Source organism: Numida meleagris, chromosome 16 (genome assembly GCF_002078875.1).
Source record: "Numida meleagris isolate 19003 breed g44 Domestic line chromosome 16, NumMel1.0, whole genome shotgun sequence".
NCBI classification, from domain to species: Eukaryota; Metazoa; Chordata; class Aves; order Galliformes; family Numididae; genus Numida; species Numida meleagris.
In genome coordinates this window covers 2,092,766-2,105,580 of record NC_034424.1, presented here as the reverse complement: position 1 = coordinate 2,105,580, position 12,815 = coordinate 2,092,766, and the positions used below count along the sequence as shown (strand labels likewise).

The following is a 12,815-nucleotide window of genomic DNA, read 5'->3' as shown; positions in this document are numbered from 1 at the left end:
ATTTATTCATTCTGTTTTCTTAATTTGCACGAGCTCTGAGAATCAAGGCAGCAGGTAGAAACAGAAATCATATCACCCCTTCCAAACCGCTTCTGGGCTTTATTTTGAATTCATACCCCATCCTAACTGGGAGAAGGAACCCGTTCCCCTATACCATTAACCACCTGAGAAAGGAATCATTTGCTAGCTCAGAGCTAGGAATGGTGAAGCTATTAAAAGAGCAAAAGGGAAAATTCACCTCTAGGGTAATTGTACTGAAGCACTGCTCTTACTTACAGGACCCCTTATCAAGCCCAGCAGATACCCAAGTGATGCAGCTCCTGGACAGCCAGGGGAACCTCGGGGTCCCCCCACAGCCCCTGCTCTTGCCATACCTGCAGTCCTTCTCCAGCTCCTTTGACTCATCGGTGCAGTAGAAGAATCTGCCTTTGAAGAGCTGCACAGCAATGACAGCGAAAATGAACATGAAGAGCATATAAACGATCAGGATATTGAGGACGTTCTTCAGGGAATTCACCACGCAGTCAAAGACAGCCTGGGGACAACGAGACAACGAGGTTAAGAGGTCAGGAGAAAGGCAAACTGCACGACCCTGGCATCTAGCATCTGCCCACACTTGAGAGCAGTTACTCAATGCCTAACCCAAGTGTAGTTTCATTGGCTTGCACACCAAGTGTTTGGTAAGAGAGAATGCTGGCTTCCTACAACTCCTGCTTGCTTGATGAGTTTGGCGTGCCACTGAATTTTCTTTTGGTGCTGCCCTCAAAATTAACAAAGACAGAGAAATATTAGCCCTAAGCAAATATTCCCATGGCAAATTACAAAATGAAAAATGTACTTGTGTTTAATTTATTCACAGTGGATAGGGAAAAACCTCGTGAAATTTGCTACTCATTGGCTGTTATTTGAACTGTTTGAATAATAAGGAAAATATACCAGATGCAAAACAACCAAATGCTTTGAACAGCAATGAAGTGTCTATCAAAATTAAGTATGAATAATCTAGTGAGCATATGTCACTTCTGAACTCTCTGTGAATAACTTCTCATACATTTATTATTTGGTTATTAGTCACCGATTCATTGTTACAAGTAATTTGCAGCTTAATTTTAGTCTGAGGAGTTTGTCATAATAATAGAAATGGAGCTGTGTTGCTGCCTGAGCACAGGGCTTGTACAATACTGTTTCTGTTTCTCTGAATGGAAGTGAATAATTCCCAGAATTACGCTCCTAATGCAACACAGAAACCCAAAATTAAAACACTGGAAGTATCTCTAATCACTCTATTAATCTTCCTGATTGCTGTGTACAAGATCTCATCCAGGAAAAAAATGAAAAAGAATTTTGAAGGCAAGCCATGTGAACATGACTTCTGCTTCACAAAGATTTCTGAATACTTCTTTAGAAATGGTAAAATTACTCAGTAAAATGACTTGAAAGTAAGGAAGTCATTCAATAGAAAGCAAACGTTCTGCATTCCGCAGTAAGACAGAGCTGCTCTTGACTGTTGCGTGACCCAAGCATTGTGCATTTCAGATTTCTAAACAAATAAAGACTGTTTTCTACATTGTTCAACATTACACTTCCTTATCTTGTGAGGTAAATTTAGTACACATAAAAATGCATGAAATGAAAATTACTTAGGCATGAATTGCGGGTAAGGACAAAAGCAAATCTGTATAATAAGTAACTCTAATTTTTATGTAGCATTATGTGAAAACAGGAATTGTCAGATATTGTTTCACCACTGCAGAAGCACCCTTCATTTTTCCCCCATCTCTCACAGAAAAGAGGCTGAAAGCGCTAATGAGACACGAAGACATTCTATAATAGATATTCCAGAGTTCCCAAATGCAGAAATGATTAAATTTTGTAACGTCTTCCTCTTTCCTTCCAGGGCTGGCTCTGTCTCAAAGCATTCTTGAAATGGTGCTGAATAAGTAACCACAAAACATCACATTTATTTCACTTTGCAGCTTAGCATTCTAGAGATGAAAGGGTACTGCTATGAAACCCCACACCATATATTCTTTAATAGAAGAGATGAACAGATTAGAACTCCTCATACAGCAGTGACATTTCTCTTTAGACAGACTGTGGAAAACCTGCTTTCTGGTGTATCATTTCTAGGAGCATCACGTGTACAAACAGTAATTTAATTTATTTGCAACTTTTTTCCTTTCTTTTTTTAGAAGTTTGATTTTTATATAGATTCACAATAATTCATGAACTGCGTACAATGTTTGCAAAAGAAACAAGTGTTTGACATTTGCCAAACATCTGCGCGGCTATTTTTATAAATCTGGCAAAGAGACTAATTGCATCAAAATAAAAGAAACAAAATTAACTTGGATGAAGTTAACTCCATCAGCTTCCACTCAGATCAGCTCCAGACCTCCAGAGAAAGAAAGCTTTGGGGTTATTCTCTAACCTTTAGTTTTGGCAGCCGTTTAATGGTCTTCAGTGGTCGTAGGACCCGCAGAACCCGCAGCGACTTGATTGTGTTGATGTCCTTGCCTTTGGTTCCTCTGCAAGGCATAAAGGGCACAAGAACAACAAAGGGAATAGTTTGGACCTCAGGTCATGAACAAACCACCCAGTGCTCCCCAGTGGTGTGATGTTTTCGTGTTGGGTGCCATCCTCCCCTTGGATGCAGAGGACTGATGAGGACTGCAGGTGACTGCCCACTTGTGATATGTGGAGGGGAGCTGGGGCAGGACATGGACACTGCCAGACTCAGCCCCTCGTGCTCACCAGCACTTCCCAGCTACTTCTAAGTGTTCCCAAGGAACCGGTGACTGTCCTACCCCAGCTCCCCTCCGGCAGCACTCAAAGCTGGGCAGCACACACGGCTGAAGACACTTGGGAGGCTCACTTCAAAAGTGAGAAGGTCACGCTGGGTGCTCAGCCTGCCCCAGGCAGCTTGGGAAGACAAGAAGGCATTTCTGTGTGCTTCTGGTACCTCTCTAGCAGGGAAGCTGTGTTGGTACCAGGAGGCAGTGACCAGAGGGGATCAGAGACTTTGTGGTGAGAGACAGTGCTCTTCTCAGGACCAGACCTGCTCTGTGTGCCCATACCCTTGTCCTCAGGTCTCTTTTGGAAGACATGCTACCAAACCCATGCTGGATCATGTAATATGATGGCATATTACATGCCTGGAACAGCACTAGGGCAACTTCCCACTTGTGCATGCAGAGTAAAAGAGTAGTAAGTCACACTGTTTTTTCAATTTTTGTGTGTGCAAGACATGAGACCACTTCTCTCATTACCATAAAGAGGAACTAGGGGAAGAAAGGAGATACTTTTCTCGTGCACTTCCAAAATAAATGGAAAAGAATTACTTCCCCCCCACACACAGTTACATCTTCTTCCAATCCGACAGCAAAAAAATGGCATTCTCCTTCATTTAGTATGAAGTGAAAATGGGATGGAAATCTTTAACAGAGTTTTATTCATGACTGGAGGTTTGGGTCTGAGGCTGAACTGGAGTAACACAGGTGGGAATGAACAACATGTTGAGCAGATGCTGATATACCTACGCTAGTCTTCAGCTTGCTAACAAAGTTTCTCTAACAGAAAAGCAATACAAACACAAGCAACACTAGAGACCCCTCACAGTGTGTGCAGGGAGTGAGCTGCAAAGCCTACCCATGGCCTGTTAGCAGCCAGCCCTCTGCACCACGCTAGGGGAGAAGTACTGACACTTGGAAGAAATGACCTCCTTTTGTGGGAAACTGACCTCGCTGAGCCCTGTAGAGTGGCTTATTACGACCTGGTCACTTCTAACAGACTAGAAATTCAACAGTAAGACTGTGCTACTCAGTACAAATAGTGGGCCAGAATCTGCAGCCTAGAAACACACATTCCTCTGTCATATCCAGACTTCTTTTCACAATTATCCATAATTGCTATTGTCCTGAAATACAAATAGAAGTGAGACAAGTAATTTTTGGAGGGCTATCGGTTATCTTCTAATGATCTATACACAGAATAGAACCTCCCTTAGCATGAAATTTAGTAGGAACGGAGAAGAGGAGGAAAGGAACAGAGATCTACCCTTCCTCTCCCTCCCAGTCTTTCAGGGCTGTTTTAGGGCCATTCCAGCAGCAGCAGTAGATGGAAGCTGCCTGCTTGCAGGGCTCTAAGTCCATGTGGATATGCTAATGCTCATGGAGTTACAAGTCTGATTTCATGCCATAGAAGAGCCATTATATATTTAAAAGAAATATTTTTTTCAATTTGTATAAGAGACCCTTTAATCTGGTCTGGATGAAGCAGACATAGCCAGCACAGTTAAGCTGCTTTTCTCTTTAGGTTTGAATATAAATGAAGATTTGCTCGATGTTCAGCTCTGCATACGTGCTTTCAATTCACCAACTACTACCAAGCAAGAAGCAGAGCAGAAGGGAGTGAAAAAGTTGGAGCTGAGGGATGCAGGGGTGAGAGAAAAGCAAAGGTGAGAGGATTAAGGGACACACGCTTGGGGCAGCAGGAGAAAAAAACTCATTAAGTAGGAGGCAGGGACACCTTGGTCCAGAAACATATTAAATCCTTGCTCATTTGTAGCCACATTTCTGGTTTGTAGATGCACTCACAGCCCAGCTTAGCAGCACAGCCACTTGCAAGTAGCAACTAAATCTCAACAGTCCTCAACTGGTTCAAGGGTGAACCACAGAAAATTTCCATCCTGTATCTTCCAGTATTCCTGATCCAGGAGATCTAAAACCCTATTTGCTGTGCTGCTGTTTATTCATGTCAAATGACAGTTGCAGCAGTAAGGCCTCCAGGAAGTGAAGCCTGAGATTGGAACAGAGATACTTCTTGGCTCTGAAGGAGCCATCTCAGGTTTTACAGGGCTGGCCTCAAGCATGGAGCAACAACCTCTGTGGATTTAATACTAAAGGATGGTTAGTTAACCCAACCTTCTGGGGACAGCAAATCCTTCCTCTTTGGTGCATGAAGGATTAAGTGCCTTTTTCCTCACCCGAGGAAGTGTGCAGACTGCCCTGAGAGCTGGGAGGCGAAGGGAGACAGCTCCAGTCCCATTAAATTCCTTCTGCCTGAACGAAGGACACTAAGAAGGGCTGATTTTTATTTTTTCTTTCTTTCAGGCACTCAAGCAAATAAAGAGTATGAGCTGATTAAATGTTTATGGGATTTATGATCTAAGTCATATAGAGGATCCAAAAGAATCATACTTACTTCTCGTCACTAAGAGCTTTACTATAAGAGAAGACTTTTCTGAAGGACTGGTGCTCAGAATCAGAATGCTGCAAACTGCATTTCGATTAGATGCAATTTTTTGCAACTATTTCAGCAAAATAAAACCTGAAGAATTGGTTTTGCTGTTTTTAAGGGTTACCTGAACCATAACGTTTTTTTAAGGCTACACCAGTACAAAAGCCACGTATCCCAAAAGAAAGGTCTAGATGGAACTTAGATTCTGTCAAAAGGTGTATGCAAGCACACATTTGACCAGAGCAGTCACAACTACACATTTGTCACCACAAAAATTAAATGGGTATGGAAGGAAAAGATCTGTAAAAAACTACCAAATTCATAAGAACTATGGAAGAGCAAGCAGGAGAAAGACAGACAGCAAACAGACCCAGTGACCTGTTGAGGGAGGGAAACAGAAAGGAAGAAAGGGAAAAAAAAAAACAACTTATGTCAGTTCTGGTTGCATTAGGCCAGTTCAACTTTCCTGGAGCAGTTTGCTGCACAGTTATTTGAAACATTAAAAATATTTTAAAAGAGCTTTGCATGGCCTCTTCCCCTTTAATAAATACATGATCCCTTAAAAAATTAATCATTCTATAAAACGGAAGCTTCTTGTTTCTGTTGCTCCTGCCAGCAGCTGTGATGTCACAGATGTGGCCTCAGAGCCAGAGCATCCAAAATTCAGGGCAGTGCGGGGTCCCCTCCTCCTGCACCTGCCTGGGGAGCATGGATGCCCCAGTGAGGAGGAAAGGAGGTCACCCTGCCCAGCCTGAGCTTGGAGCTGCCTTCTCCTGTGTCTCAATGCTCCCAGGCAGAAGGGAGAAACAAGCAACCAAATTTGGTTCCTCAAAGACCTCTCCTGGGTGTGCTGCAGAGGAGCGCACCCCAGCTCCTGGCCCAGGGCTGTGCTGTGACTCCAGGCCTCTCAGTGTCCCCTGCAGTCCCCGAGGGAAAGCTGTTCAATGCCACCAACCAAACAGATCTTGCAGATGGCCAAACATCACTTTTCATACCTCTTCCTTTGGAAATCACACCTCCCGACCTCTCAGAACCTCTCCCACTCTTTTCAGGTCAGGCAAGAAACCAACAGGGATGGCCAGGCCCTGCCACCAGGCCTGGAGGCCTAAGCTGCTTTAGCTTCAGCACTTACTTTCCAAGAGCAAAACCACCCCTTTACAATTAGGTATTATGATTTTTCTGAACTCACACATCAGCAATGCAGCCACTAAATGGTGCCCTCAAGTATTTTTGATGCTGATCTATTGCAGTTGCTGACATTCTGGTCAAAACACACCTGTCACCTGGCTTTCTAGTCTGCTTTTATCCTGTGGTTAAAGGAAATTGGAATGAATGAGAACTGTTAGGGGAAGATAACATTTCACTGAATAATGTGACAGAGGAGTCGATGCAATGGGTGTAACATGGACCATTTCCACAGTGGTAAGTGTGAGTACACACATTTGACAGGCATAACAGTGCAGCAAGATACAGGAATAACATATTACCCCATGAAACTCCTAGAGAGAGATTCCAGCAAGAAGAAGACAAAGAAAGAGCAGAGTCAATGACAAACATAAGGCTATACAGTGCACCCCATGCAACTGCAGACACGTGTTGGCAGAGAAGCCCATCCCATCCCACTCCCATCAAGTCAGTGTCGTAAAAATAAACACGCAAGAAAGCAACGGAATGTCTGTGCAGCATATACCCACACATCTCCCCAGAGCTTCAGCCTTTCTAGACGTGGTACTTAGAGATAGGGTTTACTGGGCAATACTGCTGATAAGTAGGCAGTTGGACTAGATGATCTTAGAGGCCTTTTCCAACCTTAAAGATTCTGTGATTCTATAAGTAGGCAGGGCAAATACACCTTCATCCCTCTGGCACTTTGGGAAGTTATATCTTTGGTTGTTTGGCAAATGTCATCTGATTTTTCAGAAAGTAGTGTGAAACTCTAGGCGTCTCAGCCACCCTTCCAGTGCCAAAAATGGAAAAACGCAATCTCTTTGCTCCTATTCATCAGCTATTTCTGTGGAACAAGTGGGCTTTACACCTAGGGCTGGTAAATTTGGATGACAGATTTACTAGCTCACTTTAAGCTCCTGTGCTTCTGTTTCCCTAAAGACTAAAACATGTCTGTGTGTTTGTGGCACATTTATCTCTAGAAAAAGAAAGGTATTTCCCTTTTAAATGCATTGCTAAACTGAAGACATTTTTTTTTATCATCAGCATTATTAGTCTTTCCAGCGTCTCACTGGGGATCTTGCTTTCAAAAATGTTTAAACTACAGCAAAGCACAGAATATCTTCAAGAGCTGCAGGCAGAAAGCAAGCTGGTTTGAAAGACTGAGATGAACATCATGTTCATCCTTGCAGCAGTGACTGATAGCATCTCGTATGGCTAAATAAACAGTCTGTTGCAATATTCCAGATAGAGGAGGTCTGTTTTTCCCAGGTTTTCAGGGACATATCACATCACCTTGACTGGACATCCACCAGGTCAAGAACAAATTAACTCACACCATCCGAGTGGCAATCACATACTCCTGCAAACAGAAACTACTAGGAGCTACATTAAGTACATTTTTACAGTGACATCAGCGATGGGTGACAGGACTCTGGTATTTGCAAAAACCCACTAACAAAACAATGAAGATTACCCAGTTTATTCCCCAGAAGCTCATTTTCAGGATTATCAAAATTCAGCAGGGTCAGTGCATCTGTTTGGCTTAACCAAACAACATAGTTGAGCTAGGGAGTTTGCTCTCTCTCCAAATTTCATCTGAACAGTCTGACACTTGTTAGTATTCATAACCGGACTAGCAGGAACAGAGAGCAAGCCATCTCCCCATGAATGACTGGATTTCCTGCTTTCAGATTAGAGCAGAGATAGCACAAGGGTTCTCTCAATTGTATGTCAGCACTCTCCCTGCCAGCTGAATATGGGCACGTAGCAGCAGTTACAGTGATAATAAAAATCACAGAAGAAATTCAAATTTTTCCAAGCCTCAGAAATAGGTTTGACTCACTTTAATCTGGAAGATAGTAAATAGGCAGACAGGTTTTATGCATTCACTTTTGTAAATCCCTGTTCAATAATTGCTCAAAGAGCATGTAAAATAGAAACAGCTTGGGGCACACTATTATGAAGCACAGTCAGGGGATGTACAAGTAATTTATTTAAAAGCCGATGAGGGGTTGTTAGATATTCATGGTCCAATGTGAGCACAAAAAGACTCAGAAGGATTAAAAATTATTCATTCTAATCAATACCTTGTCCAAAATAAAATCTTTTTGAAGAGAAAACATTTTAGAGGCAAACCCCGATGTTTGCTCAGAAGAATTTACCAGCTATCCCTGCCCCAATCTGTCTATAACATTTGAATTCCTAATGGAAAAAGGGAAATTCTCAATGAAACATAGACTTGGGTAATACTGCTCTGTACACTAATATGAGGGCTGCTCCAAAAGTAATGCCTCCTACTTTATTACATTGTCCCATGATGTCACAGGCAGATGTTGGTGGTATAGCAGTAGAGGCTGAAACTTCTCGCCAATATTCCATTATGTTTTGTTGCTGTGCAACTGATGGCAGCAGAGAGGCAGTCTGACAGAATGGTGTCTGACATGCCAGTGTGTATGAAGCAAAAGGGTGGAACTGAATTCCTCCGTGCAGAAAAAATGACACCAGTTGACATTCACTGAAACTTGCTGAATGTTTATGGAGACCAAACAGCAGATGTCAGCGCAGTGTGAGGTGGGTGGTGCATTTCAGCAGAGGAGACAGCAATGTGAAAGACAAGCCATGTTCCAGATAGCCATGCACAGCTCTCACACCACAAAATGAAGAACATCTCGATCAGCTCATCTGTGCGAATCAGCAGATTATGACCAGGTAACTGTGTCTTATTGGCTTCAGTGTGTTGGAAATGGTGGTGACAACATTGGAACATTACAAAGTTTGCACCAGATGGGCCCCATAAATGCTCCTGCAGGAACAGAAATAATACTGTATGCAAGTTTGTCAGATCCTGCTGAACCAATATAAGGTTGAAGATGACAATTTCCTGGATCACATAATTACCAGTGACAAGACACGATGTCACCACTACTGGAAGTCAAAACAGCAATCCATGGAGTGGCGAGATGAATTCCCCATTGAAGGAAAAGTTCAAGACAGAGTTCAACCCTCAAAGGGTGAAGTGATGTGCACTGTCTTTTGGGATAGGAAAGGTGTGATCCTTCTGGATTTTCTGAGTCTCAGACAAACCATCAACTGTGACCATTGCATCGCAGTGCTGACTAAGCTGAAGGCTCAAACTTCCAGAGTCAGGCCAGAGAAGAAGAAAACCTTTCTCTTGCAACATGATAACACCAGGCCCCATACCAGTTTGAAGACCACAAAGCACATTGCCAATATTTGTAGGACTGTCCCACCACATCCACTGTGTAGCCCGGATTTGGTGCCTTCTGACTTCTATCTGTTTGGGCTGATGAAAGATAGATTCCATGGGCAACATTTTCCTTGGAATGATGCCATCAGAGCAACTGTGAAACAGTGGGTTACCCCTACTGGTGCTGATTTTTACGAGCATGGCATTGTTCATTGGTGGTGTAAATGCATAGCTAGCGGTGGTGACTGTGTGGAAAAACAGAGTTTTGTAGCTGAGAATTTGCTATATCAAACAGTGTTATTGTGCTCTTTGGGTGTGTTGTAGTTTCCATAAAAAAAAAATAGGAGGCATTACTTTCAGAGCAACCTATGTACTTGTGACTAATATTATTTGACTTTTATCTCTCTCTTTGGCTTTGACATCTCAAAACAGCCTACCTTAAAACAGAGAAATCATTTTTTCAGAGGAGCTGAGTGATAGAGTGATAATCAACAGCGACAAAGTCTCTAATGAGGGATGAGATAGCAGCCTCCTTTCAGAATACTTGTATAGGGCACAACTTGCTCCCAGATCAAAACAATTATTTAGCAGAGGATTGGGCACAGAGAGCCCAGACCCCGTTATCTCTCCTCAAAAAATTGCTGTCAAATACAAGCTTAGGATCGAAGAATTTGTGCGTATGACTTGAGGTCTGCTTTCTCTGTTCTATCTTTTATACATTCTACTTGGTGAAGGAGAAGTGCTGTTTCTCAGCTGGTTCCAAAATCATTCCAGAAATTCCACGTCTTGTTCATCTACTGCTTGCAGGAGTCCAATCATTGTAGACATCTTATTTTATACAGCATTTGCTATGAAAAGCAATAGATCTAAAATACAAATGTTACAGCTCTCGTGTGAAAGGGATCTTGACACCTCAGAAAATGAAAACTTCCTGAGAAATATCCCAGACTAACATTACCAGAAAGATCCCAGTATCCTTTTATGCTGGTAGCAACATGTAAGCATGTCAGAATAGCAGCAGATATGGCCATCTGCCTAAAAATTACCATCAGTCTCAAGGAAGCAAGACAGGCTTTCACAGTTCCCTGACAAAGGTGAATGGGTTTTCTCATTAGCAAGTAAAACACTGCTAATTTCTTCATCTTCACTAATCATCATGTCAACAAACAGGTGAGTGGATTTTGGGCACGGGCTGCTTATCGTTTGCTGTAATTACTCAAGTCTAATTTAGCAGAAAATTAAACTGGCCAATTCTCAAAGCCTATTTCCTGGTCAAGCCCTAGAACTTCTCTGGAAAATTTTTGCTCCGTGGCCCAGAAATACAGGGGGCCAAATTTCTTTCTGCCATCCAACTCCGAGCTCTCCAAATTTAGAGGAACCTGCATAGCTCTTCTCCTGGTCTGTTCTGAGAAAAAAATGTTCAAACTAAGAGCTAATCTTCATTTTATAAAAACAAATTAGCTGTGTTTGTTGCATAAACCCCTTTATGACACTAAAGAAGCACACGGAACCTTATTTAATGTCATAAATAGAGCAATTAGCATTAAAGGGAAACTCTCTGGAAATACAAATACGCTGAACGAGAGAGGAGGAGCGGAAATACCAAGGTATATGAATCATAAATATGAATCATAAATATCCATGACTCTACGAATAATGTTCTGCAAGAAGTTCACTGAGCTCTCAGCTCCGTTTATCAACTGTTTTTTTCATTGTAACAACGATTTTTAAAACAATTGCCTGAAGAAAGAAGACTGCCACAAACTGCTGTAATGCTTCCTTGAAAAGAAGGTGGCCAGAAGGCCCCCAGAATCTTGGCTCAGCATTTGAATGAATAGTGGATAATCTCACTGTAAGGCTGGGAGAATTTTCAAGAGATCAAATTTAGATCTTTTTCCCCCAGCTGTATGATAAAGGGCAAAAGCTGAATGTTTTTCTGAGGAACCGATTCACAAACACTGCACTTGAGCTAGCTCTGCAACGTGCTCCTGCCTCTGCTGCAGTTTATTCCCTAGAAACCTGGATGAGAAGAAAAATGTACTTACGAGAACGCAAATGCCACCAAGGCCCCACTGACCACAATGAAGTCCAAGATGTTCCACAGGTCACGGAAATAGGAGCCAGGATGGAGTAACAGCCCCAGGTCGATCATCTTAGGAAGAAACACATCGAAAGAAAGAGTTTTACAAAACAAGCATCAAATCAATGTTCATGAGGCACAGAGGAACATCCTCAACCAAAGACCCTTCACAAGGCCTTCTTCTGAGTTTGACACCAGCAGGGCAATGTTGAGATACTGAGTCAAGCTGCGTATCTCCATAAGCACAAAGAGCTCTGCCACAGACAAATCTGAAGCCAACAAACTAGAACCAAATGCATGACAGAAAACCACACTAACTGCTGTATAAATTCTTTTCATAGACATGCACTAATTTATGTGAACAGCCGTCTGTGTGTGATATAGTTTAATTTTATTCTACCCCAGTCCTACCAGCTTAGTAGGAATTAATGACTGGAATAGGATATTATAATGAAACACAAAGAGAGGACGGGAAGACCCACAGCCAAACGCAGCAAAGAAAACTCCCACTCTGGAGCACTTGCTAAAAGATGCTGCTCACTGTGCAGCCTTGCTTGCTTCTGTATGAGCCCTATTCTTCCTTAAATGCCGCTAAGGATCTTCTAAAATAAATGCTCAACTTGAAACTTGATGAACCAAGCATCAGCTGCTATTGAAATTCCTGATCAGCATCAAAAGAAAATGGAAGAAGCAGACGTGTCTCAGTGAGGTTCGTCAGCTCCTGGGTCCCGAGCCACGCACAGACAATTTGCATCATGCACCCACCTTTCTCAGCCTCTTACACAACCATAGCTACTAAAGATATCTTTATTTTCCTCTGCGAAATGTGAGACTGAAAAGAATTAGGAAGGCGGCTACAGAGAAGCATCTGTTACGCATTGGCTACTTTGGAATGCTGTTCCTGATTTAAAGCTTTTCATCACCAACACCCCCAGCAAGCTCTGCAGCACTCCACCCTCTTTCTGCAGGTTCCCAGAAATAGATGAGTGTGAATCTGATAGGCGAGGTGAACATTTGTGTGGAAAGACTCTTACCTTGATCACCATCTCAAAAGTAAAGACGCCCGTAAATATATAATCCAAGTATTTCAGAGCCTAAATTGGAAAGAGAAATAAGTGTTAG

At 42.4% G+C, this 12,815-nt stretch overlaps 1 protein-coding gene across 1 annotated transcript in view; it reads right to left on the bottom strand.

Annotated features, from left to right (window-relative positions):
* Positions 1–12,815, bottom strand: part of CACNA1B (calcium voltage-gated channel subunit alpha1 B) — a 266,954-nt gene that overhangs the window by 45,070 nt on the left and 209,069 nt on the right. The window contains exons 25-28 of the mRNA XM_021414263.1: positions 12,728–12,787; positions 11,659–11,765; positions 2,432–2,528; positions 375–535 (exon numbers count right to left, since the gene is read on the bottom strand). Of these exons, the coding sequence (XP_021269938.1) occupies positions 375–535; positions 2,432–2,528; positions 11,659–11,765; positions 12,728–12,787 (425 nt within the window). The remainder of the gene's footprint in view (positions 1–374; positions 536–2,431; positions 2,529–11,658; positions 11,766–12,727; positions 12,788–12,815) is intronic.